We start from the raw sequence: 25,881 nt of genomic DNA on the forward strand, positions 1-25,881 counted from the left end.
ATGAAGTAAAGATGCAAAAATATACTTACCATTGTGTTTTGATATTTTCAAACTGAGTTAGGTTTAAAACTACCAAGCTTTCCTAAATTCACGACCGACGTCACTTTCTGAATGCTAGCCGTTAACTAAAAAGCTATTTATTTCCAAACCTTTTCCCCTCCTAAACCATTGAACCCACGAAAAACTCCTTTTTTTGAACTTAAACCCACTTTTAAAACGCAAAACACCCAAACAGCCACATCGCCGTGTCAGCTTTTAAAAAGTTAGCATAATTGTTCAACCGTGGCTGCCGTTAGTTCTACAGACACAGGTGACGCTGATTGGATGAGGCCTTTAATGACGGTCGGATATTTCTCTTCATACCGCGAGCCTCTGTATCACTTCAAAAATAAACTAAAATTACATCCGAAATAGTTCACCTAAAATGTGCGTCAAATACTAATTTATAAACTTAACAAAACTCTGTCACACGTATTTAAATTAACTGGTTTCCAAAAGTGATATTCTGTTGTCAAATTTTTACTCACACTTTCTTGTGGACACACAAATGCAACTAACAACAATTTTTTTTTCAAACTTTTTGAAATTTATCTACACAAACAATGAGGTTTATGACTTGAAACTCAAATTAGATTTATGTTTTAGAAACAAAAAGTTTTTCTTACGTCAAGTCAGGGAGTACCTGACTACCTCCACTTGATCTACATCTTATATATTATGGAGACGTATTTTGTTTTCATTATCAGTGTGTGTTGAATTATGACTTTCTTTTAGAGCATTAAGTTGTGATCAGAACCAAGTATGTAAAATATTGAGTGAAGTCAAGTTGAATGAATCCAACTTCTGGCAGATTTAAAATCTAAATAACATAAAATAGGATATGCCACTGTGCACACACTGACAATGAGTGAAAGAAACATCAAGACAACATCAGGTACTAAATAGAAAACAATTTAGAGCCTTAGATAAAATGAAAAACAGCCTCTCTTTTTTCAAAGTAGTATTTTTATTTAATTGTTTATCATATTTTTAAATGTGACATAGACAGTTTATTTTTTTTTCCTCAGTGGAAGACACTATCATCTTCATCTTCATAATCTAGTACTTGAATCTGATCTTCTTTCTTTTCCTCCTCCTCTTCTTCGTCTTCTTCATCATCTTCTGCGTTGCTTATTGTCTTACTTTTACCTCTCTGGTGAAACTCCTGGTATATCCCTTTCAGTGCTTTTGCCGCCTCCAGGGACACTTTTAGACTCCCTATGACCTCCCTGTCTTCGTCCACACTCAAAACTGCAGAAAGGTGAAAGAAAAATTAGACATATTGAAAGTTTTAGGTTATTTAGAAAATGTAGAACACCTCTACCTAAATTAGGATTTTTCTTTTGTTTCTTAATTCAATTTTTTTTTTTGCATTAACATTCGTCTTATCTCTCAGTAGGACCGTACAATTTATCCCCTGAGCTAGTTAACAGAAAGGTGAAACTTTGCTACAGTAACATTTACCTCAGAGCTACAACACTTACTGTCAATCTGTTGTTCGAACACATCGTTTCCTGTGAGCAGCAGTTCCTGTAGGTCCAGGAAAGCATGTCCAACATCCACACACTCCTCTTCGTCGTCCATCGGCTCACTGACCACTGTGAACTTTAACCTGCCGTTACAAACAAACGTTGTCCAACAGGACAACGATTAAAAACGCACCAAAAAATACTTCTGACGAAGTAAACTAACATTAATGTTCTGCAATGGTTTTTGAACATGGTCCATTTAAAAATGAACGGGCTATGCTCCAGAGGGTTCCTTGTCATGGACCAATTAAAATGACCATTGTTCTGGTAAGACGATTTTGGTGAACACAATATCCAAGAGTATAAATACACCTGAATGTTTGGATTAGAGAAACTCCTCAGTAAATTCAAATTTTTATCATCAGAGTCACTGCAGATGTTTGGTACGTAAGCAATCAATCACAGAAAAGAAGAGTTACAAAAAAAAAAACCCTATACATAACATGACTTTCATGAACTGATGCAAGTCTCTAGGCCACCCACCTGCCCCGGTTGGGGTCTGTCCCCTCCAACATTGTGTAAAGATACTGCCTGAGTGGAGCTGACTGGGAGCCGTCCACATAAATCACTGGGAGAGACAAAAACCAGTCAGTATGATCTCCGTCCCGAATGCATTTTACACACAGAAACACCAAACTTCAGGCACCTCGCGTGAAGTTGTAGTGAATCTCCTCCCCTTTCACAGGTTTACGGAGGGACATGGGAGTTTCCGTCGTCTCCATGGCGACGCCCAGGAGCCGGTACTCCACGTAAACTCGCTGCACGGAGCGGTCGAGCGCCACACGAGACGACGGCTCAAACGTCAGGGACAGGATCTCGACCCTGAGCTTGTCTCCCTGGAAAACAGCAGCATCTTTAAATCCCACCTATTATTTCTCTACATGCCAACGCTACAAAGCCAGACTTTCTTGTAATCTTGTGAAGTGGTTTTAAACGATAGTTTTTAGAGCCAAGTATGAGTTACAATATACATAAATCATATCTTGACATAACTGGTTGTGCGCAAAACAAAAATAAATGCACACCCACTTCCCAACGAAGCCAACTCTGCAAGAAAACCCTATTTTTATGTAGTAACATGAGAAATAAAGAAATATAGACAAACAGGTCTTTGGTATTTTTCACAGATTCAATTATAGTAAAAATCACTCAAGCACAATAACAAGGAAATGCTGTGTAAATATTCATAAAGATTCCTTTTAAAAGATTTCCAGAAACTCTGGCTCCTCAGAAACAAAATATGAAGAAGTCCTGATTGACTAAACAGTTTTGCACAGTTCTCATCACAATGCCAACCCTGTTCCAACAATTTGCTGGTTTTTCAGTCCCAAATAGTCCGTACCCTCCTCATTTTCCGTTGTGGTGGTATGATTACTATGTCGCTCTGTGAAGAAGTGGATTCTGGGGATTCAGGAGCGTCACCATCCTCTGTAGGAGAGAAAGACAAAAACGTTCAAGATAGTCAGAAAAAGCTGAATTTCTTTTCTCCATATTTAATTAAATGGTCGAGTAAGTCTTTAAATGATATAAAGTAAAAACCGAATTACCGCTGGCACTCTTCTCTTCTTCAGACTCAGACACCTGACTCACAGAGGGAAGACCCTGGAACAAAAAGCTGAAACTTCAGGATACAATCCAGGATATTCACAATTTGTGCCATTTAGTTCTAGGTTACACTGACTATCTAATTTAGCATGGAAAGAACGGACCAGCATGTTGTTTTCAGAGGTAGTGAGCTGACCTGGATCCCTGCATCAGTAGCAGAGCTTCCCCTCGATGGTGCTGCAGCTGATCGTCTGGAGGAAGACCCAGCCGGAGATCTTAAACAGAAATAAGTCTCATTATATGTGGAAAAAAAAATGCTGCACATTATTTTTTCAACAGCAACAATTAATGTTTTTTTATTTTTATTTTTTACTAAGTTGCATTTATGCAGACCTGTTAGCAGTTTTGTAGCTGTTAGTTCTGGAAGGCATTTTTTTTCACCCTGCTCATCTATTTGAATTGTTTTAGAGTCTGTATTATAAGTAGAAGTGTTTTTTTTTTACATAGTAAATGTTTCTCTTACCTGTGGGATGGGGTCGTCAGTCTTGGTTCAGGGGTCAAGTTAGGCGACCTCGCTTCAGAGGACCTCTTGGTGGATCTCTTGCGGTCTGCTGATGGCGGTTTCACAGACACGACTCGCTCTGATCGCAGATCCTGTGAGCTTTTCTGTTTGACAGGTGAAGGCTGGGGCTGTAAGTAGGAAAATAAACAAGTAAACAAAAAGTATTGTCTTTGCTACATTTTAATTATGTCTGATATCCGCCTCTAGTGTGCAGAAACAGACAGCAGATTTCTGGCGTATTGACTGGTTAAAAACAAAGCCTTAATGGTAAACCTGTGCGTCAAAAACTATTGATTCTTTACATGTTTTCATGAAATTTAGGAGGGAAATAGCAGCCAGGTCCTGTCAATTAAATGTAGATTTTTTTTTTTTTGTTGCCAAAATTGTGATTGGCAAAAAAAAGACTTAGACCGTTATTGTAGGAAGGTGACAATATGCTATGTGTTTTTTAACATTTTATGTTAGGTGTAAATAATTTTGGAACCAATACAAACAGATATCTTTTTATTCAATCCGACCTACAAAGATAAAATACTTTCTCTTTATGGGACTTTAAATCAGCTGGATTTCTTACCCAAGCCGTTGCCTCTTTCTGCACGGCTTTAGTTTCTTTGGGCTTCAGATCCTGAGTCTGTAAAAGCAGAGAAACAAGTTCAGCTCTTCATTTGAATTAGTTTTGACCCAAGCAGAGAAATCACATCACCTTCACTCTCTGCTTGGCCGTCGGCCTCTGTGACGTTTCCTCGCTCCTCCTCTTTTCCCTCTGACTGCTTTTCATCGCCCTGTGAGGACCGTCCGCCTCCCTGCCCCATCCACCCCGAAGGCCGTCCAATGGCGGCTGGAACGGATACTTCCACTTCAGCATGACTCTGACCATTCCCCGAGGCCCACCAGCGGGATCTCTTAGAACATAATCACCTGACAAAACACGGGATAAAATATATATACATTAGCTTTTAGTAATAATTCTCCTTCCATCAGTTTTATTTTCCTCACAGCCTCGCCTCTGATCTCTCTGCCTGTCGCCAGCGCTCTCAGAGGGATCGGCGTTTTGGCCAGGTAGGCTGGCGGTATCTGCTCATCGCTGTCGTCAAACACGTACACCCACAAGCTGCTGGACCTGGCAAACAGAAACCGGCTATTACTGTCTCAAACACCTGAACCATTTCACTGATTGAGAGCCGGCGTACCTGAGGTAGTGCAGAACGTCGGCCGTTGCTGCCAGAGGGAAGCTGGTGACGTCGTTGAACACCGGATCGACGGCGCACTGAACCGTTTGAGAGACGTGAGGCGGCAGGTCGTACAGCCGGTACGTCAGGTAGGCGTCTGGCAGGAGCCCGGGCCAGCGGGCGTTGAGGCCGACGCAGCGCTCCAGCGTCACCACCAGCTCATTGGGGATCCCGCCGCCATAGTCATGGAGCTCCTGGTGTGGAAGACATTAAGGGGTAAAAATCACCAGAGCCTAAAAATCCTCACCTAAACACTTTATGCTTTAGATTTCAAAGAAATTTTAACTGTAGACAGACACAACCTAAGTAAGAATACAAGACACAGCTTTCAAATAATATGTTTTATTTATTAAGAAAAAAGTGGCAGTCTTAGTTAAGGTCAGAGTTGGTGATTCATAACAAGACAGCAAACCACCAAGTTGATCTCTGAATGGCTAAGAAAACAACAACAACAAAAATAACGGATGTTGGAGTGGCCTAGTCAAAGTTCAGTTGAGATGCTGCAAAGTGGACTTTAAACAGGCTGTTGATGCTGCTGAAACAACTGAACCAAATGAGAGCGTTGACTCTTTGAAAGTTACGTCAGATGCCTGATCTCACCTCTTGGCCGCCATCTTGCCAGCCTAGTGGGATCTGAGCCGGACTCCTGTGTGTCGCTGTCCTCCTTTCCGCTCCCATCTCCGTCCCCGTGTGGACGGGTTCAGCAGGAGGGAAGAGGCGCACCCAGAAATCCACAACGCCGATTATTTCACCCTCATTTCCTTAAAAAACAAAAAAAAAAAACAAACAAACAGGTTCAAGAAACAGAAGATGAAAGGAGATGGGAAGAGAGCATCAGCTGCTGAATCGTTGTCCACCTGCGATGCTGACGCTGCCGGAGATTCGTTCTCCTCTCCTCTCCGTGGCGCCCATGAGTGACATGCTGCCGCTTCCGTGGGTGACAAACCGGACCCCTCCCAGCGCCTGGTGGAGCTCCAGCCGCACTCTCGACCCCTGACCTCCCAGCCGACCCAGATCCCGGACCGTCAGCGCGTACCGGGACGTGAAGCCGTAGTTCGGCTGGCTGCCTGACACCAGAGGGGTGGAGTGCATCTCGAAGTCCAGCAGGCAGTAGGTGCAGAAGGTCACAATGTCCTCATGCTGGCCCGCCCCCGGGTGGAGGTCGCTCAGGGTGCGGAGCCCCGCCGGGGTGAAGGTGGCCGTCTGGTGTGGGGCAAAAACAACCATCAGTGTAGGATCGTGTTTTCTGAAATAACGCTCAGAGGATTCTACCTTAAGGTGGATCTCCAACAGTGACTCCCCAGATTTCAGCTGAGAGAAGCAGAGGTCGTCCTCGATGGGCTGAACCGCCTCCTGATCTCCAGCCGGCCAGGTGTACTGTACCGGGATGGTCCGCTTGTAGTTCCTGGGGCTGTAGGCCAGCTCTTTCAACTGGGCTTTGGATTCACATGGGACCAGAAAAACATTTTAAAACAGAGCATTTTGAACACATTTCTACGCATTTATTTTGTTTTTCAGCAACACCAGAGGAGCAAATGTTCGGTAAAACTAAACATTTGTTTAAAAATGCTTGAACTGTGCTGTGAACGCTGCCCTACCTTGCAGCGTGTTGATCTGCAGAGCTCTCTTTGACAGAAGCTTATCTTTCTCCATCGTCCTCCTCCTGCCCTCCTCCCTCTCTCTCTCCACCTTCTGGTTGATCATGTTTAACTCTTCCTTGGAGACGAAATATATCTCTAAATTTCTCAGTCGTTTTGTTATTTTTTTGTGTGTGTGTGTGTGTGTGTGTGTGCATTTAACGCTGTGCGTGTACCTGCAGGTCTTTGGTGATCTTGTGCTCCAGCAGCAGCAGGTTTCTGGTTTTCTGCAGCTCCAGCACCGTCTCTGCATGCGACGCCTGGATGTTGACCAGCTCACGGGACGAATCGTCCACGCTGCCGTCAGGCACCAGGAAGCCCAGAGCCTCCCTGCTCTCCTGCTGCATCCTGAAGGCCTGCGGTTGGGAAAAACATGAAACCTGTTATGAGATCTTAAGAGCTATATTTTGTTATGTGTCGGGAGAAAGCACGACAAACCTTGATCTGCAAAAGAGTTTCGCTGAGCTCCTCAACGCTCAAGTCAAACCCCTGGATAGGAGAGGAAGTGTGTGACAGATTAAACTAGAGGAGGAAAACTCAGAGAAAGGAAGACATCTGTGGATCGTCTGTTCGTTTCTGACCTTAGTGACGGAGTCCAGCCTGTCCTGAAGAGCAGAAACCTTTTCTCTGTACTGGCCAACCTCTTTCTCCAGTTGCTCTTTCTTCTCCCTCATCAGTACAGACAGCTCTAAATGGAATTAAATTCAATTTTCACTTTGCAGCGTCAGACATTTTATTTAATGGAAAACTAAATGAGCTTTCGGTCTCACCTTCATCCTGCTTCCTCTGCTCCTCCAGCATCTCCTTCTCTTGCCTGAGTTTCTCCTTTTCCAGCTCCAGCCTGCTCCTCTCCTCCCTGTCTTCCTGCAGCATCTCCTCCAGTCTGTGGTGGAGATCTGGTCCGAAGATGTTCTCCACCAGCCGCTCCTCCTTCTGCTCCACCTCCCTCCGTGTCTCAGCAGGGTTCTCAGAGGGGTTCTGGGCAGTTAAAGTGCTGGCAAACACAAAACAAATCACCAAAATAAATATGTTTTGAGCCTAGAATTCACAAAAAGAGACCCATTATGGACCCTACCTCTTCAGTAGAGTATCGTAGCTGTCTTTGATCAGATCCCTCTCTCCCTCCAGGTCTGAGATTCTCTCCTGGAGCTGATGGAGAATGAGCCAAATGAGTTCCAGCCTGACAGCATTGCAAATGGTCCAGATGTGTTACCTTGTCCAGGGTCTGCAGAGACAGAGACATGGTGGTGAGCTGCCCCTCCTGGGTCAGAGCTCTCTGTCTCTCCTGCTTCAGTTGTTCGGTCAGCTCCTCCACCTTCTCCAGCAGAGCTCCCTGACTCTCCCTCAGCGCCCTCTGACTCTGCAGCGAACACAGGAAGCAGGATTGTTCATTACTCACTGGTTTATTCATCAGACTGTATCTCAGGCCCTTACCTCCTCCAGCTGGTTCTCGTACGCCTACAGTCAGACGCGTGCAGGAGGTCGGTGAGAGGATTAGAGTGTTAATGAGGAAGACTGATGATGTGCAGAATGAACGGAAGACAGGAGCAGGGTCTCACCTCCTGCAGGTCAGCAAACTTCTCCTGGCTGACCCTCAGGGCCGTGCTCTTCTCAGAGAGCTGCTTTTGCAGACGGATCAGGTCCACATTCTCTCTGATTGTGATCCTGACACAAGTAGCACAAGTTTTACTCCAAAGTAAATGCACTTTTGCGATTAAAACAGGCTTGGGTATCGGCCTTATTTTTCAGTTAGAAGACGTAACGTGATTCAGACGCGGCCTCTTTATGTATTCACGTCTACCTGTGTCTGTCGGCCTGCTGCTTCCTCAGCTCTCTGACCGTCCCCTCCATCTCTCTCTCCCTGTCTTTCAGGCTTTCTCGGAGTGCCTGAGCTGTCACCTCCAGTTCTGCCATCCTCACCTGTTCGGTCATACTGGACCTGGTGGATGAGGACGGATTTTTATGTTGGATTACAAGCAGAAGGACATTTAATCCTTTTTGACCTACAATCTTTCCATTTCTGCTCTGGTTTCCTCCAGCGTGAGGCCGTATCGTGCAGGAGCAGTCCGTGCCGCCCTCCGGACTCTGGCCTCTCCGTCCAGGTTTTTACCTGAACACATGAAGGGGAAGAACGTCCTTACAGTCCTGAAGGGTTCACATCCACTCATATGCATGAAAGCCATTGAGATTTACGTAGAGTGCCATTTGTAAATGTACACAGTCAAAATTTAACAGCATTAATTTATATTATTTAGCATGTCATAAGAGTGGGGAGATTCGCTTCTTATAGTTATATTTTAATCATATTAGTAATTTATAAATTCACAATTTAAAACTATTAATTAGCAAGCTAAATATTTAGCCTCAAACCAAGAATTTAGCTAGCAAGCTAAATATTTGCTAAATATTTGGCTAGCTAACTACAATTTAGCTTAACTAAATATTTACTTAGCAAGCTAAATATTTTGCTCCAAACTATGAATATTTAGATTGCAGCTATAACTTTAAACTTTGACATTTGTAAATGAATGAATAATGTGGTAAAGACATGACTTTGAACAATGATGCCAGAAATGGAGTCAGATTTTTAGGAAGTGGCTCTTTAAACCTCACCTTTGCTGTACCTGTAAGGCGTTCGAGCCCCCAGGTCCAGGATGTGCTGCTTGGCTATGCCGAGTTTATTCTGCAGCACCTCCTTCTGGCTCTCCAGCACCGCCACCCGGGCCTCCAGCTCCTGGATCGTATCCTCCATGTCCCTCTCCTTGACAGGACCGGAGCCGGGACGGGCCTGACGAAGACGCATCAGCTTCGTGGACATCCTGGGGTCAGACAAGAGGATGGAAGGAGGACTTAGGGAAAGCTAATGAAATAGATAGTTCTCCATGAATACTGTCAGCGATATTTCACATGGGAAATTACTATTTCACATCTATGGTCATGATTATAGCCTGCCATTATAATATGACATCCAAAGTAAACTACCTTAGGGTAGTTATTATGGTCCAACATTTAATTTAAATTAGAAACTCGTGGTTCCAGCAGTGCTGGTGTTACCTGCGGAGCCTCTCCTCCTGTGTCCGTGTGTGTTGCCTGAGCACACTGTTCTCCTCCTGCAGCCGGAGACACAGGTCCTCCAGATGATCTCTGGGAAACCGAAACAGCCGCTGGGGGTCTGCTGGACACAAAGCAGAGTCATGATCATTTGAGTCAAAATGTGCAAGATGATGTTTGTGAAAGTCATTCTACCTTTCATCTTTGCAGAACGATGCTTCTTCCATGGCCTGACATCCCGCAGTGTATCTGGGAAAACAGCAAAGATGACAAATAACCAACAGAGAGCCTCACAGTGCATTCACAGAAAATTTATTTTGCAGTTTCAGCTTTCTAAAATCCCAACTTGAAGCTACTTTAATACACACATTCCTGGGAAAATATCTGCTCTTTTAGTATGAAGAGAACAACTTGAAACCTTTTTATGAAAGGGTTAACTGCACAAAGTTGCAGATGACTGGTTTACGTTTCTGCAAAAAAAAAAAAAATAAATAAATAAAATGCCTAATTTTAGCTTACTGGTAGGGCAGTAAATTACATTAAAACTAGAGTTTAATTTGAATGTTGGGGTGATGATTAATTTTAAGGAAGTATTTTTTGCTGACATAAATACTGTCCTTTTACGGCAATAAAACCATAAAAACACAGTTCCGTGTTGTGTGAACACAAACCTGGCACGGTGGGCATCAGCCCGCCCCTCATCAGCCCCACGTCCCTCACCGGAAGGTCCCCCGCCGTCTCGTCCACCACTAGCGACATCACGCCTTTTCTACTTCAACCTCAGCCAATCAGAGAGCTCGCCCCCTGTGAAAGGACTTCTGTGAAATTAATTGTGAGCGAGTTATGCACCCCATATTGATGAAACATGCCATAAAAGCTGACAAAAGGAATCAAATTAACGAGAGAAATGACTTGTGCTTTGCAGATTCTAAACGCATTGATGAGCAGCTGGTGAAACAAAACCCAGACACAAAACATGACGATATGTGATATACTCTTTAATAAACCTCTATATAGTCAAAGTATTTGAGTAAATATATTTGACTTACCCGCATCTTTTGCTCATCAGAGTGTCTCCCAAAGAGATGACAAATGTTTGCCGGTGTTAGCCTGCAGGCCTGTGAGATTTGTGTGTCTCCGCCCAGAGCCTGGATGACACTTTTAATCCCTCAACTCTTTATAATTCTTCCGCTGCTTCCTTTAAGGTTAATCTAACCGATCCAAATCCAACTCCTTTCTAAATCGCAGTCGCTAAAATATGTATATATATTTTTTAGAACGGTTCGGTAAAACCTGTGCAAAAATAGAGAATTTAACTAGTAAAAGCGCAACAAAAATAAAATGATAGTTGGGAAGAAGTGTCTCTGCGCTCCATCTGCCTTGAGGCTAATCCTATTCTGCACTAATCTGATCAGCAGCAGGCGTCAGGTTGTTTAATTTGAACATGTGCTGTGATGTTAGTTTACAGATCTGTGGAGAGAGGCTGAGATCTGTGTAACAGTGCTCAGGTGTGGAGAAGAAGAAGAGTAACAGATATGCAACAGCTTTTCTGTTACTAGAATACTAAAGCAGCATAAAAAAAGCATCACATATTTATATCAAAGTGCGGTTGTAGAATTTTTATTTCAGATTTACGGATTTTTTCCACAATGAAGACATTTTATTTCTCTACATTCTTAATTCCCACACAGAATACAACAAACTGCATTTCACAAAAATGTGGCTTACTGTGACAGGTAAGCAGTAAATTGCACTTAGATTATTACCAAGATAACGGCAAAAGGTAGCAACACAGCGCCATCTCTGGTGGAAATGTGTAAAAAGATGCAAAATACATTTATGNTAACATTAATGTTCTGCAATGGTTTTTGAACATGGTCCATTTAAAAATGAACGGGCTATGCTCCAGAGGGTTCCTTGTCATGGACCAATTAAAATGACCATTGTTCTGGTAAGACGATTTTGGTGCACACAATATCCAAGAGTATAAATACACCTGAATGTTTGGATTAGAGAAACTCCTCAGTAAATTCAAATTTTTATCATCAGAGTCACTGCAGATGTTTGGTGCTTAATCAATCAATCACAGAAAAGTAGAGTTACAAAAAAAAAAAAAACCCTATACATAACATGACTTTCATGAACTGATGCAAGTCTCTAGGCCACCCACCTGCCCCGGTTGGGGTCTGTCCCCTCCAACATTGTGTAAAGATACTGCCTGAGTGGAGCTGACTGGGAGCCGTCCACATAAATCACTGGGAGAGACAAAAACCAGTCAGTATGATCTCCGTCCCGAATGCATTTTACACACAGAAACACCAAACGTCAGGCACCTCGTGTGAAGTTGTAGTGAATCTCCTCCCCTTTCACAGGTTTACGGAGGGACATGGGAGTTTCCGTCGTCTCCATGGCGACGCCCAGGAGCCGGTACTCCACGTAAACGCGCTGCACGGAGCGGTCGAGCGCCACACGAGACGACGGCTCAAACGTCAGGGACAGGATCTCGACCCTGAGCTTGTCTCCCTGGAAAACAGCAGCATCTTTAAATCCCACCTATTATTTCTCTACATGCCAACGCTACAAAGCCAGACTTTCTTGTAATCTTGTGAAGTGGTTTTAAACGATAGTTTTTAGAGCCAAGTATGAGTTACAATATACATAAATCATATCTTGACATAACTGGTTGTGCGCAAAACAAAAATAAATGCACACCCACTTCCCAACGAAGCCAACTCTGCAAGAAAACCCTATTTTTATGTAGTAACTTATGAGAAACAAAGAACAATAGACAAATGGGTCTTTGGTATTTTTCACAGATTTGATTATAGTAAAAATCACTCAAGCATAATAACAAGGAAATGCTGTGTAAATATTCATAAAGACCCCTTTTAAAAGATTTCCAGAAACTCTGGCTCCTCAGAAACAAAATATGAAGAAGTCCTGATTGACTAAACAGTTTTGCACAGTTCTCATCACAATGCCAACCCTGTTCCAACAATTTGCTGGTTTTTCAGTCCCAAATAGTCCGTACCCTCCTCATTTTCCGTTGTGGTGGTATGATTACTATGTCGCTCTGTGAAGAAGTGGATTCTGGGGATTCAGGAGCGTCACCATCCTCTGTAGGAGAGAAAGACAAAAACGTTCAAGATAGTCAGAAAAAGCTGAATTTCTTTTCTCCATATTTAATTAAATGGTCGAGTAAGTCTTTAAATGATATAAAGTAAAAACCGAATTACCGCTGGCACTCTTCTCTTCTTCAGACTCAGACACCTGACTCACAGAGGGAAGACCCTGGAACAAAAAGCTGAAACTTCAGGATACAATCCAGGATATTCACAATTTGTGCCATTTAGTTCTAGGTTACACTGAATATCTAAATTAGCATGGAAAGAACGGACCAGCATGTTGTTTTCAGAGGTAGTGAGCTGACCTGGATCCCTGCATCAGTAGCAGAGCTTCCCCTCGATGGTGCTGCAGCTGATCGTCTGGAGGAAGACCCAGCCGGAGATCTTAAACAGAAATAAGTCTCATTATATGTGGAAAAAAAAATGCTGCACATTATTTTTTCAACAGCAACAATTAATGTTTTTTTATTTTTATTTTTTACTAAGTTGCATTTATGCAGACCTGTTAGCAGTTTTGTAGCTGTTAGTTCTGGAAGGCATTTTTTTTCACCCTGCTCATCTATTTGAATTGTTTTAGAGTCTGTATTATAAGTAGAAGTGTTTTTTTTTTACATAGTAAATGTTTCTCTTACCTGTGGGATGGGGTCGTCAGTCTTGGTTCAGGGGTCAAGTTAGGCGACCTCGCTTCAGAGGACCTCTTGGTGGATCTCTTGCGGTCTGCTGATGGCGGTTTCACAGACACGACTCGCTCTGATCGCAGATCCTGTGAGCTTTTCTGTTTGACAGGTGAAGGCTGGGGCTGTAAGTAGGAAAATAAACAAGTAAACAAAAAGTATTGTCTTTGCTACATTTTAATTATGTCTGATATCCGCCTCTAGTGTGCAGAAACAGACAGCAGATTTCTGGCGTATTGACTGGTTAAAAACAAAGCCTTAATGGTAAACCTGTGCGTCAAAAACTATTGATTCTTTACATGTTTTCATGAAATTTAGGAGGGAAATAGCAGCCAGGTCCTGTCAATTAAATGTAGATTTTTTTTTTTTTGTTGCCAAAATTGTGATTGGCAAAAAAAAGACTTAGACCGTTATTGTAGGAAGGTGACAATATGCTATGTGTTTTTTAACATTTTATGTTAGGTGTAAATAATTTTGGAACCAATACAAACAGATATCTTTTTATTCAATCCGACCTACAAAGATAAAATACTTTCTCTTTATGGGACTTTAAATCAGCTGGATTTCTTACCCAAGCCGTTGCCTCTTTCTGCACGGCTTTAGTTTCTTTGGGCTTCAGATCCTGAGTCTGTAAAAGCAGAGAAACAAGTTCAGCTCTTCATTTGAATTAGTTTTGACCCAAGCAGAGAAATCACATCACCTTCACTCTCTGCTTGGCCGTCGGCCTCTGTGACGTTTCCTCGCTCCTCCTCTTTTCCCTCTGACTGCTTTTCATCGCCCTGTGAGGACCGTCCGCCTCCCTGCCCCATCCACCCCGAAGGCCGTCCAATGGCGGCTGGAACGGATACTTCCACTTCAGCATGACTCTGACCATTCCCCGAGGCCCACCAGCGGGATCTCTTAGAACATAATCACCTGACAAAACACGGGATAAAATATATATACATTAGCTTTTAGTAATAATTCTCCTTCCATCAGTTTTATTTTCCTCACAGCCTCGCCTCTGATCTCTCTGCCTGTCGCCAGCGCTCTCAGAGGGATCGGCGTTTTGGCCAGGTAGGCTGGCGGTATCTGCTCATCGCTGTCGTCAAACACGTACACCCACAAGCTGCTGGACCTGGCAAACAGAAACCGGCTATTACTGTCTCAAACACCTGAACCATTTCACTGATTGAGAGCCGGCGTACCTGAGGTAGTGCAGAACGTCGGCCGTTGCTGCCAGAGGGAAGCTGGTGACGTCGTTGAACACCGGATCGACGGCGCACTGAACCGTTTGAGAGACGTGAGGCGGCAGGTCGTACAGCCGGTACGTCAGGTAGGCGTCTGGCAGGAGCCCGGGCCAGCGGGCGTTGAGGCCGACGCAGCGCTCCAGCGTCACCACCAGCTCATTGGGGATCCCGCCGCCATAGTCATGGAGCTCCTGGTGTGGAAGACATTAAGGGGTAAAAATCACCAGAGCCTAAAAATCCTCACCTAAACACTTTATGCTTTAGATTTCAAAGAAATTTTAACTGTAGACAGACACAACCTAAGTAAGAATACAAGACACAGCTTTCAAATAATATGTTTTATTTATTAAGAAAAAAGTGGCAGTCTTAGTTAAGGTCAGAGTTGGTGATTCATAACAAGACAGCAAACCACCAAGTTGATCTCTGAATGGCTAAGAAAACAACAACAACAAAAATAACGGATGTTGGAGTGGCCTAGTCAAAGTTCAGTTGAGATGCTGCAAAGTGGACTTTAAACAGGCTGTTGATGCTGCTGAAACAACTGAACCAAATGAGAGCGTTGACTCTTTGAAAGTTACGTCAGATGCCTGATCTCACCTCTTGGCCGCCATCTTGCCAGCCTAGTGGGATCTGAGCCGGACTCCTGTGTGTCGCTGTCCTCCTTTCCGCTCCCATCTCCGTCCCCGTGTGGACGGGTTCAGCAGGAGGGAAGAGGCGCACCCAGAAATCCACAACGCCGATTATTTCACCCTCATTTCCTTAAAAAACAAAAAAAAAAAACAAACAAACAGGTTCAAGAAACAGAAGATGAAAGGAGATGGGAAGAGAGCATCAGCTGCTGAATCGTTGTCCACCTGCGATGCTGACGCTGCCGGAGATTCGTTCTCCTCTCCTCTCCGTGGCGCCCATGAGTGACATGCTGCCGCTTCCGTGGGTGACAAACCGGACCCCTCCCAGCGCCTGGTGGAGCTCCAGCCGCACTCTCGACCCCTGACCTCCCAGCCGACCCAGATCCCGGACCGTCAGCGCGTACCGGGACGTGAAGCCGTAGTTCGGCTGGCTGCCTGACACCAGAGGGGTGGAGTGCATCTCGAAGTCCAGCAGGCAGTAGGTGCAGAAGGTCACAATGTCCTCATGCTGGCCCGCCCCCGGGTGGAGGTCGCTCAGGGTGCGGAGCCCCGCCGGGGTGAAGGTGGCCGTCTGGTGTGGGGCAAAAACAACCATCAGTGTAGGATCGTGTTTTCTGAAATAACGCTCAGAGGATTCTACCTTAAGGTGGATCTCCAACAGTGACTCCCCAGATTTCAGCTGAGAGAAGCAGAGGTCGTCCTCGATGGGCTGAACCGCCTCCTGATCTCCAGCCGGCCAGGTGTACTGTACCGGGATGGTCCGCTTGTAGTTCCTGGGGCTGTAGGCCAGCTCTTTCAACTGGGCTTTGGATTCACATGGGACCAGAAAAACATTTTAAAACAGAGCATTTTGAACACATTTCTACGCATTTATTTTGTTTTTCAGCAACACCAGAGGAGCAAATGTTCGGTAAAACTAAACATTTGTTTAAAAATGCTTGAACTGTGCTGTGAACGCTGCCCTACCTTGCAGCGTGTTGATCTGCAGAGCTCTCTTTGACAGAAGCTTATCTTTCTCCATCGTCCTCCTCCTGCCCTCCTCCCTCTCTCTCTCCACCTTCTGGTTGATCATGTTTAACTCTTCCTTGGAGACGAAATATATCTCTAAATTTCTCAGTCGTTTTGTTATTTTTTTGTGTGTGTGTGTGTGTGTGTGTGTGCATTTAACGCTGTGCGTGTACCTGCAGGTCTTTGGTGATCTTGTGCTCCAGCAGCAGCAGGTTTCTGGTTTTCTGCAGCTCCAGCACCGTCTCTGCATGCGACGCCTGGATGTTGACCAGCTCACGGGACGAATCGTCCACGCTGCCGTCAGGCACCAGGAAGCCCAGAGCCTCCCTGCTCTCCTGCTGCATCCTGAAGGCCTGCGGTTGGGAAAAACATGAAACCTGTTATGAGATCTTAAGAGCTATATTTTGTTATGTGTCGGGAGAAAGCACGACAAACCTTGATCTGCAAAAGAGTTTCGCTGAGCTCCTCAACGCTCAAGTCAAACCCCTGGATAGGAGAGGAAGTGTGTGACAGATTAAACTAGAGGAGGAAAACTCAGAGAAAGGAAGACATCTGTGGATCGTCTGTTCGTTTCTGACCTTAGTGACGGAGTCCAGCCTGTCCTGAAGAGCAGAAACCTTTTCTCTGTACTGGCCAACCTCTTTCTCCAGTTGCTCTTTCTTCTCCCTCATCAGTACAGACAGCTCTAAATGGAATTAAATTCAATTTTCACTTTGCAGCGTCAGACATTTTATTTAATGGAAAACTAAATGAGCTTTCGGTCTCACCTTCATCCTGCTTCCTCTGCTCCTCCAGCATCTCCTTCTCTTGCCTGAGTTTCTCCTTTTCCAGCTCCAGCCTGCTCCTCTCCTCCCTGTCTTCCTGCAGCATCTCCTCCAGTCTGTGGTGGAGATCTGGTCCGAAGATGTTCTCCACCAGCCGCTCCTCCTTCTGCTCCACCTCCCTCCGTGTCTCAGCAGGGTTCTCAGAGGGGTTCTGGGCAGTTAAAGTGCTGGCAAACACAAAACAAATCACCAAAATAAATATGTTTTGAGCCTAGAATTCACAAAAAGAGACCCATTATGGACCCTACCTCTTCAGTAGAGTATCGTAGCTGTCTTTGATCAGATCCCTCTCTCCCTCCAGGTCTGAGATTCTCTCCTGGAGCTGATGGAGAATGAGCCAAATGAGTTCCAGCCTGACAGCATTGCAAATGGTCCAGATGTGTTACCTTGTCCAGGGTCTGCAGAGACAGAGACATGGTGGTGAGCTGCCCCTCCTGGGTCAGAGCTCTCTGTCTCTCCTGCTTCAGTTGTTCGGTCAGCTCCTCCACCTTCTCCAGCAGAGCTCCCTGACTCTCCCTCAGCGCCCTCTGACTCTGCAGCGAACACAGGAAGCAGGATTGTTCATTACTCACTGGTTTATTCATCAGACTGTATCTCAGGCCCTTACCTCCTCCAGCTGGTTCTCGTACGCCTACAGTCAGACGCGTGCAGGAGGTCGGTGAGAGGATTAGAGTGTTAATGAGGAAGACTGATGATGTGCAGAATGAACGGAAGACAGGAGCAGGGTCTCACCTCCTGCAGGTCAGCAAACTTCTCCTGGCTGACCCTCAGGGCCGTGCTCTTCTCAGAGAGCTGCTTTTGCAGACGGATCAGGTCCACATTCTCTCTGATTGTGATCCTGACACAAGTAGCACAAGTTTTACTCCAAAGTAAATGCACTTTTGCGATTAAAACAGGCTTGGGTATCGGCCTTATTTTTCAGTTAGAAGACGTAACGTGATTCAGACGCGGCCTCTTTATGTATTCACGTCTACCTGTGTCTGTCGGCCTGCTGCTTCCTCAGCTCTCTGACCGTCCCCTCCATCTCTCTCTCCCTGTCTTTCAGGCTTTCTCGGAGTGCCTGAGCTGTCACCTCCAGTTCTGCCATCCTCACCTGTTCGGTCATACTGGACCTGGTGGATGAGGACGGATTTTTATGTTGGATTACAAGCAGAAGGACATTTAATCCTTTTTGACCTACAATCTTTCCATTTCTGCTCTGGTTTCCTCCAGCGTGAGGCCGTATCGTGCAGGAGCAGTCCGTGCCGCCCTCCGGACTCTGGCCTCTCCGTCCAGGTTTTTACCTGAACACATGAAGGGGAAGAACGTCCTTACAGTCCTGAAGGGTTCACATCCACTCATATGCATGAAAGCCATTGAGATTTACGTAGAGTGCCATTTGTAAATGTACACAGTCAAAATTTAACAGCATTAATTTATATTATTTAGCATGTCATAAGAGTGGGGAGATTCGCTTCTTATAGTTATATTTTAATCATATTAGTAATTTATAAATTCACAATTTAAAACTATTAATTAGCAAGCTAAATATTTAGCCTCAAACCAAGAATTTAGCTAGCAAGCTAAATATTTGCTAAATATTTGGCTAGCTAACTACAATTTAGCTTAACTAAATATTTACTTAGCAAGCTAAATATTTTGCTCCAAACTATGAATATTTAGATTGCAGCTATAACTTTAAACTTTGACATTTGTAAATGAATGAATAATGTGGTAAAGACATGACTTTGAACAATGATGCCAGAAATGGAGTCAGATTTTTAGGAAGTGGCTCTTTAAACCTCACCTTTGCTGTACCTGTAAGGCGTTCGAGCCCCCAGGTCCAGGATGTGCTGCTTGGCTATGCCGAGTTTATTCTGCAGCACCTCCTTCTGGCTCTCCAGCACCGCCACCCGGGCCTCCAGCTCCTGGATCGTATCCTCCATGTCCCTCTCCTTGACAGGACCGGAGCCGGGACGGGCCTGACGAAGACGCATCAGCTTCGTGGACATCCTGGGGTCAGACAAGAGGATGGAAGGAGGACTTAGGGAAAGCTAATGAAATAGATAGTTCTCCATGAATACTGTCAGCGATATTTCACATGGGAAATTACTATTTCACATCTATGGTCATGATTATAGCCTGCCATTATAATATGACATCCAAAGTAAACTACCTTAGGGTAGTTATTATGGTCCAACATTTAATTTAAATTAGAAACTCGTGGTTCCAGCAGTGCTGGTGTTACCTGCGGAGCCTCTCCTCCTGTGTCCGTGTGTGTTGCCTGAGCACACTGTTCTCCTCCTGCAGCCGGAGACACAGGTCCTCCAGATGATCTCTGGGAAACCGAAACAGCCGCTGGGGGTCTGCTGGACACAAAGCAGAGTCATGATCATTTGAGTCAAAATGTGCAAGATGATGTTTGTGAAAGTCATTCTACCTTTCATCTTTGCAGAACGATGCTTCTTCCATGGCCTGACATCCCGCAGTGTATCTGGGAAAACAGCAAAGATGACAAATAACCAACAGAGAGCCTCACAGTGCATTCACAGAAAATTTATTTTGCAGTTTCAGCTTTCTAAAATCCCAACTTGAAGCTACTTTAATACACACATTCCTGGGGAAATATCTGCTCTTTTAGTATGAAGAGAACAACTTGAAACCTTTTTATGAAAGGGTTAACTGCACAAAGTTGCAGATGACTGGTTTACGTTTCTGCAAAAAAAAAAAAAATAAATAAATAAAATGCCTAATTTTAGCTTACTGGTAGGGCAGTAAATTACATTAAAACTAGAGTTTAATTTGAATGTTGGGGTGATGATTAATTTTAAGGAAGTATTTTTTGCTGACATAAATACTGTCCTTTTACGGCAATAAAACCATAAAAACACAGTTCCGTGTTGTGTGAACACAAACCTGGCACGGTGGGCATCAGCCCGCCCCTCATCAGCCCCACGTCCCTCACCGGAAGGTCCCCCGCCGTCTCGTCCACCACTAGCGACATCACGCCTTTTCTACTTCAACCTCAGCCAATCAGAGAGCTCGCATCGCTTCCCCAGTGAAAGGACTTCTGTGAAATTAATTGTGAGCGAGTTATGCACCCCATATTGATGAAACACGCCATAAAAGCTGACAAAAGGAATCAAATTAACGAGAGAAATGACTTGTGCTTTGCAGATTCTAAACGCATTGATGAGCAGCTGGTGAAACAAAACCCAGACACAAAACATGACGATATGTGATATACTCTTTAATAAACCTCTATATAGTCAAAGTATTTGAGTAAATATATTTGACTTACCCGCATCTTTTGCTCATCAGAGTGTCTCCTAAAGAGATGACAAATGTTTGCCGGTGTTAGCCTGCAGGCCTGTGAGATTTGTGTGTCTCCGCCCAGAGCCTGGATGACACTTTTAATCCCTCAACTCTTTATAATTCTTCCGCTGCTTCCTTTAAGGTTAATCTAACCGATCCAAATCCAACTACTCTCTAAATCGCAGTCGCTAAAATATGTATATATATTTTTTAGAACGGTTCGGTAAAACCTGTGCAAAAATAGAGAATTTAACTAGTAAAAGCGCAACAAAAATAAAATGATAGGAGGGAAGAAGTGTCTCTGCGCTCCATCTGCCTTGAGGCTAATCCTATTCTGGACTAATCTGATCAGCAGCAGGCGTCAGGTTGTTTAATTTGAACATGTGCTGTGATGTTAGTTTACAGATCTGTGGAGAGAGGCTGAGATCTGTGTAACAGTGCTCAGGTGTGGAGAAGAAGAAGAGTAACAGATATGCAACAGCTTTTCTGTTACTAGAATACTAAAGCAGCATAAAAAAAGCATCACATATTTATATCAAAGTGCGGTTGTAGAATTTTTATTTCAGATTTACGGATTTTTTCCACAATGAAGACATTTTATTTCTCTACATTCTTAATTCCCACACAGAATACAACAAACTGCATTTCACAAAAATGTGGCTTACTGTGACAGGTAAGCAGTAAATTGCACTTAGATTATTACCAAGATAACGGCAAAAGGTAGCAACACAGCGCCATCTCTGGTGGAAATGTGTAAAAAGATGCAAAATACATTTATGGAAAACAATTTACGACTTTAAACTCAGAAATTTTGAAACTCAGAAATTTCAAAATTTTTGTCTAGAAAATTAATGTGATTACATTTGCTCCTCATTTTTTCCTCAGTGCCTCTGTGTGACGCCATATCACATACAAGTCCAAAAAATCAACTCAAATTAAAACATTGCATTTCTCTGTTGTTGTTTTTTCAGTACAAATAAAGCTTTTTTTGTATGGAGTATTTTTAGGCATTACATTGAATAATTAAATAAGGCTACAGTACTGGTGGAGTGCTGATAAATGCACAGGGAGCTTTGCAAAACAATGTTAACATAAATGGTATAATAAATAAAACGTTGCTGCCGGAAACATATTTAAAATATCATATAGTGATGTCATCTAAATCTGTGCCGAAGATCCGTTTCCTGATGGGCTGGATGGTCAGCGGCAATTTGTTGGTGCCGTTTTCGTTCGTATCCGGGTTGAAAAAGGGAAAAATGGCCTCGGTGAAGCGAAACCCTGTAAATGAATAGATGTGTGACCCGGTCTCCGCATTGTAGAAAGAAACAACCCCATCTTCATAGTCCAGGAACACGCCAATGACCTTTGGCCTTTTGGAAACGCACAGCAGCTCCGCCTCTCCTGCACAGGCCCAGAGCTCAGCTCCTTTCCTCAGACAGACGGTCCAGAAACCGTCGTCTGGACTCAGAGTCACAGCACCTTTCCTTTTCACGGACGCTCGAGCCACGCCCAAGTCCCACGCCGTTTTGTCTCCCACGTGCACCTCCCAGTAGCGCCTCCCTGTGGTGAAACCCTGCAGAGACAAGAATTAGGCTTTAGATAACACAACGAGGCATCGCACACTTAAAACACATCATATGCTTTTGTTACCATGAGAGCGAGGACACAAGGAGCTTTGTCAAAACGTTCTGGGAGATCTGCCACATTTCGCATCACGTCTCCGTCCTGCACCTGCCTCCCGTCCTCTGACAGGACGAGCCAGGGGTTGGCCGTCCTGGGGTCCAGAAGGACATCAGCTTGGTGGACAGAAGGAGATCACAGCAGAGGAGTGTTCATCTTTCCGTTTTTACTCAAATCATGATTACAGGACTGAAATATAAACGATTCCGCCTTCCACAAACCACAAGTTAATTGCAAATGAATCTTTTACTACAGCAAAGACATCTTATAAACTCAACCTTAAATTTGTGTACATTTATTTAATTGGGATAAAACACAAAAAAGAGAGGCAATAGTAAAACACCTGAAAGTCAGTGAAGCTTTACCTGGATACTGCTGGATCTTCTCGTATTCTGAAAGCCAATGAGAACATCCTCAATCAACTCAATGGTGAAAAATAAAGAAAATTACGAGATGCTTTGCTGATCCGACAAACCTCGAGAGGAAAGTTTGTCCAGTTGCAGTTGCAGCTGCTCCCGAAAGTCAGCCACCGCTCTCCTTATGGTTCCCAGGCATGTTTCTGAATGGACGACGATGTCTGATGAGTCTTCGGTAGACGGAAGAGAGCTCACAGCCGGGAAGCTCTGCAGCCAAGGAGTCAGATCAAGACATACTGATTAGAGTATGTCACTATGCCTGTCATTATCTCTCACACTTTGTGTTTCAAACACCCGACTATGGTTCTGATGCCATTTGGACCAGTTGTCTTGAATGAACTCACACCCAAAAAACTCAGACATACTTTCAACCTGTAAACTCCTGACCTGCAGAACGTGGAGGTGGTCTTCGTGGTGAAGCAGCTGCTCCAGTTCCCTTCTTCTCCTCAGGAGCTCAGAGATTTCTGTCTCCACCCCAGCGATCAGCCTCTTCGCCCTCATTTCTGCCGCCTTCTGCTTCCTCTGGATCAACTCGATCAGCTCGGCTCGACTTCTCTCGATGCTGCGGGACAGAGCGGAGAAGACCTGCCCGCTTTCCTCAATGTCCCTCTTTGTGTTCTCCTGCGGGTGAGTGATAAAAACTGAAAATCAGGTTGAAATGTTGGAATATTTGTAAATTGGAGCAGCAATCTCTCTGTCTATTATACTCTGTGAATTAACTGTGGTGTATCCCTCTAATAGTTTGAATTTGTCCAGGATCAACTCACTTTGCTTAGCTCCAGATTGTGTCTGATCTCCTCCAGCTTCTGCAGCCTGTCCTGGATCCTCTGCTGAACTTCACCTTGAATCATTTTAATCTGACCCTAAAAGCAGAAAACGTGCTCAAAGCTCTAGTCAAAAATCTCTCTGGATTTAAGATTATAGCCTCTCAAGAGTCACCTTCTTGTCCTGGCTCTCTCGTTCCAGTGGGACCGTGTCATTGCAGCGGTGGTCAGTTTTGACGCACTGCACACAAACAAACTTCTGGTGACTTCTGCAGAACAGCTCCAGGAGCTCCTGGTGCCTCCTGCACACTCGGTTCTCCAGCATCTCCACCGGTTCAATCAGCTTGTGAGCTTTCAGCGCGCCAACCCTGAGGTGAGGCTCCAGGTGGCTCTCGCAGTACGAGGTCAGACACACCAGGCAGGACTTCAGGGCCTTCGTTTGCTTCCCCACGCACGCGCCGCAGCTGACCGTCATCCCTGGCACGCCGTCCTGCCTCCCGGCTCGGATCTTCTCCGACATTTCTTTGGCGAAAGAGTTTTCGCAGAGCTCCGGGCAGACCTTGTACTCTGTGTGGCATCTAGGGCAGTCGATGGAGAGCCTGCCTTCCCAGTGGGCCTTGATGCAGGTGAAGCAGAAGCTGTGACCGCAGGGGATGGAGACGGGCTCGGAGAAAACATCCTGGCAGATGCAGCACTGAAACTGCTCCTTGGACAGAAATAAGCCATGGGAAGCCATGACCTCAAAAGGGGGAAGAAGAACCGTGGGGTTAACTTAACAGATAATCTGTGAAATGATCAAGTCCTTCCAGTGCGACCATTGAAGTCTGAAGAAATGCACCACTTTCCGTCAAAAACAACCAGTCATTATTATCCATTATTTGTGTCTGCGTTTTATGAATGCAATTTTTGAGCAAATTCAGGCTTAATCTTGAATGCAAAGTTTCATCTGAACTGTTAACAACAACAGCTGCTGCTTCACCAAGTCTGTCATAGTTATGTGGAGTTAAAGGCCTTTATGTTAAATTATGTTTCATCTCCAGGAACCTTCAAATAAATGAGATAATAATGAAACTAAATAATGAAACACCTAACGAATCTGAACAGGTTTGTCAGTTACTGCGGATTTATATGATCATTGGCTTGAATCAGTTCAGCAAGACTTTTTGGCCAAAGTCCACCTGCCTGGACGAATGACTCAGTATCTCACTCTCTGTTTCGGTTCTCTTTCAGACATTAGACAGCACATAAAACTAAAACACTTACGCACTTCCTCTTTTCCCTTAAACACAAACATATCAATCTATAAACCTTTTAATTTGTTATGCAAGACATATTTAACTTTCATCTAGAAGAGTCAGCTTCTGATTTAATCATTTGTCCTTCTACATTTGTCTCTATGAGGATCAATCAAAGGTAAATCACATTCCTGGTACGTTTCAGTGTTCAGTTCCAGCGTTTTGTTATGTTTTAGTCTTTATCCTACCTTTTTATCCCTGAATGTGAAAGATGACCTCGCCTGGAGCAAAGGCAAACACTGGGCATTGTGGCTGTCAAGCCAAAGTCCTTCCCATTTAGCTGTTACCACTCCTTGTGGGAATTTTTTTTTTCCCATGTTGCTCTATAGTGGGAGGGGTGAAGTCCACACCGGGAGCAGAAATTTATTTGATTTGTAAAATATTTCCTGGATTTTTCTAAATATATCCAACTGTACTGGTCAAGTCAAATTTTCCACTGAAAAATTCACCCAAGAACAAGATAATGATACAATAAAAAGGGAAAACATGACTTAATAAAGTGTGTTGTGAGAACGATTTTTAATTAATTTATGACTGATAGATGATGCAATTTCAAAATGTGATAATATATTTTCTCATCGTGGTTATAAATGTTCTTTTTCTTCGGGAAAATGTTCCTCTGCTCATCTTGTGGCTCGAGAGATTTGACCCTCATGGAAAACTGTGACAGGACACCTTACTTAAGAGAAAGAACTGTAAAAACAATAACACCAGAGGTCAGGAAAAAAAAGGGTTTATTAAACATATTAAACAAACAAACAAATAATCTCAGCTGATTCTGTCAGCTCCCCATAGGACTCCAACTCCATATTTAAGGCAACAATATAACACCGTTCCCATAATGCTTTTCGGCACATGGATTATTTGGACTTTACATTTTCCAGGATTACAAGTAAACTATGTAGTAATTGACAGCACATGGAGGTCCGGTGTTGCCAGTATACATAATGGATCATTGTTGTGTTACTCCACTCAATTTGTCCTCCAAAATAGCTGCAGAGCAGTGAGCCTGCACCACTGGTGCAGGGAGCTTTGATTTAGTAGCCTTGATTCCTCTATGTTGATACCAATGTGGCTAAATAGTAGCTACATTCTTATCTCGTCTGACTGCAAAACCATTCTGCACAAGGCATATTTTTTGTTTCAGTGAAGCATAAAGGCGTCACCCTGCATTTCTGTTCCTTCCAAATAAGGTTGAAATAGAGGATAGAAGTAATTATTTAATATTCATGCTTGAATATGAGCTTTCATCAACTTTGTCCTCATTTGACCAAACTATATTCTTTCAGTATTTGACAGTATTGCAGAACCCCCCCGCCATGAAGGACTGTGGCTGTGAAGTTTATTGGGA

General features: G+C 44.0%; 4 protein-coding genes across 9 annotated transcripts in view; all 4 read right to left on the reverse strand.

The window, feature by feature from the left end:
• Window positions 1-323, reverse strand: part of fam113 (family with sequence similarity 113) — a 3,041-nt gene extending 2,718 nt beyond the window's left edge. Inside the window, exons 1-2 of one of the 3 annotated variants that reach the window (XM_016677752.1) lie at window positions 224-300; window positions 30-53 (exon numbers count right to left, since the gene is read on the reverse strand). In XM_016677752.1, coding sequence (XP_016533238.1) covers window positions 30-32 — 3 coding nt within the window. In that variant the 5' untranslated portion in view covers window positions 33-53; window positions 224-300. Of the gene's footprint in view, window positions 1-29 lie in introns of all 3 variants that reach the window. The other 2 variants (XM_016677751.1, XM_007564600.2) reach the window with 2 other exon arrangements.
• A 707-nt stretch (window positions 324-1,030) lies between these two features.
• rpgrip1 (RPGR interacting protein 1) lies at window positions 1,031-10,385 on the reverse strand. 2 transcript variants are annotated; one of them, XM_007564602.2, is made up of 30 exons: window positions 10,264-10,385; window positions 9,788-9,841; window positions 9,596-9,716; window positions 9,155-9,360; window positions 8,549-8,651; window positions 8,343-8,480; window positions 8,101-8,206; window positions 7,976-7,999; window positions 7,755-7,901; window positions 7,617-7,690; window positions 7,312-7,535; window positions 7,123-7,229; window positions 6,980-7,030; window positions 6,718-6,897; window positions 6,503-6,620; window positions 6,177-6,340; window positions 5,762-6,107; window positions 5,505-5,665; window positions 4,866-5,098; window positions 4,680-4,795; window positions 4,379-4,593; window positions 4,250-4,306; window positions 3,637-3,803; window positions 3,310-3,388; window positions 3,116-3,170; window positions 2,911-2,996; window positions 2,215-2,404; window positions 2,052-2,136; window positions 1,524-1,651; window positions 1,031-1,290 (listed from the first exon to the last, which is right to left on the reverse strand). In XM_007564602.2, exons 1-30 carry the CDS (start codon window positions 10,349-10,351, stop codon window positions 1,064-1,066), a joined length of 4,050 nt encoding a protein of 1,349 aa, XP_007564664.1. In that variant the 5' UTR covers window positions 10,352-10,385; the 3' UTR covers window positions 1,031-1,063. The 2 variants fall into 2 exon arrangements, with proteins under 2 accessions (XP_007564664.1, XP_016533222.1); XM_016677736.1 differs by having other exon boundaries at window positions 8,343-8,483.
• A 1,364-nt stretch (window positions 10,386-11,749) lies between these two features.
• LOC103146614 (protein fantom-like) lies at window positions 11,750-20,157 on the reverse strand. The gene is made up of 28 exons (XM_016677743.1): window positions 19,977-20,157; window positions 19,501-19,554; window positions 19,309-19,429; window positions 18,868-19,073; window positions 18,262-18,364; window positions 18,056-18,193; window positions 17,814-17,919; window positions 17,689-17,712; window positions 17,468-17,614; window positions 17,330-17,403; window positions 17,025-17,248; window positions 16,836-16,942; window positions 16,693-16,743; window positions 16,431-16,610; window positions 16,216-16,333; window positions 15,890-16,053; window positions 15,475-15,820; window positions 15,218-15,378; window positions 14,579-14,811; window positions 14,393-14,508; window positions 14,092-14,306; window positions 13,963-14,019; window positions 13,350-13,516; window positions 13,023-13,101; window positions 12,829-12,883; window positions 12,624-12,709; window positions 11,926-12,115; window positions 11,750-11,847 (listed from the first exon to the last, which is right to left on the reverse strand). The coding sequence occupies exons 1-28, from the start codon at window positions 20,062-20,064 to the stop codon at window positions 11,750-11,752; spliced, it is 3,708 nt and encodes a 1,235-aa protein (XP_016533229.1). The 5' UTR covers window positions 20,065-20,157.
• Window positions 20,158-21,219: 1,062 nt separating this feature from the next.
• Window positions 21,220-25,881, reverse strand: part of LOC103146609 (probable E3 ubiquitin-protein ligase TRIML1) — a 5,400-nt gene continuing 738 nt past the window's right edge. The window contains exons 1-9 of one of the 3 annotated variants that reach the window (XM_016677749.1): window positions 24,719-24,862; window positions 23,411-23,974; window positions 23,239-23,334; window positions 22,859-23,092; window positions 22,531-22,678; window positions 22,421-22,447; window positions 22,026-22,171; window positions 21,739-21,948; window positions 21,220-21,653 (exon numbers count right to left, since the gene is read on the reverse strand). In XM_016677749.1, coding sequence (XP_016533235.1) covers window positions 21,576-21,653; window positions 21,739-21,948; window positions 22,026-22,171; window positions 22,421-22,447; window positions 22,531-22,678; window positions 22,859-23,092; window positions 23,239-23,334; window positions 23,411-23,974; window positions 24,719-24,847 — 1,632 coding nt within the window. In that variant the 5' untranslated portion in view covers window positions 24,848-24,862 and the 3' untranslated portion in view covers window positions 21,220-21,575. Of the gene's footprint in view, window positions 21,949-22,025; window positions 22,172-22,420; window positions 22,448-22,530; window positions 22,679-22,858; window positions 23,093-23,238; window positions 23,335-23,410; window positions 23,975-24,718; window positions 24,863-25,881 lie in introns of those variants that run through there. The other 2 variants (XM_007564603.2, XM_016677748.1) reach the window with 2 other exon arrangements.

This window comes from Poecilia formosa, unplaced genomic scaffold (assembly GCF_000485575.1).
Source record: "Poecilia formosa unplaced genomic scaffold, Poecilia_formosa-5.1.2 Scaffold163, whole genome shotgun sequence".
NCBI lineage: Eukaryota > Metazoa > Chordata > Actinopteri > Cyprinodontiformes > Poeciliidae > Poecilia > Poecilia formosa.

Coding starts and splice junctions, on each gene's coding strand:
- rpgrip1 (XM_016677736.1), bottom strand. CDS start 10,351: ATGTCGCTAGTGGTGGACGAGACGGCGGGGGACCTTCCGGTGAGGGAC. Junction 8,484..8,548: donor AGAGCAGAAATGGAAAGATT/GTAGGTCAAAAA, acceptor GTCCTCATCCAC/CAGGTCCAGTATGACCGAAC. Junction 7,031..7,122: donor GGCTGGACTCCGTCACTAAG/GTCAGAAACGAA, acceptor TCTCCTATCCAG/GGGTTTGACTTGAGCGTTGA.
- LOC103146614 (XM_016677743.1), bottom strand. CDS start 20,064: ATGTCGCTAGTGGTGGACGAGACGGCGGGGGACCTTCCGGTGAGGGAC. Junction 16,334..16,430: donor AGATCACCAAAGACCTGCAG/GTACACGCACAG, acceptor TTCGTCTCCAAG/GAAGAGTTAAACATGATCAA. Junction 15,821..15,889: donor TGTTGGAGATCCACCTTAAG/GTAGAATCCTCT, acceptor GCCCCACACCAG/ACGGCCACCTTCACCCCGGC.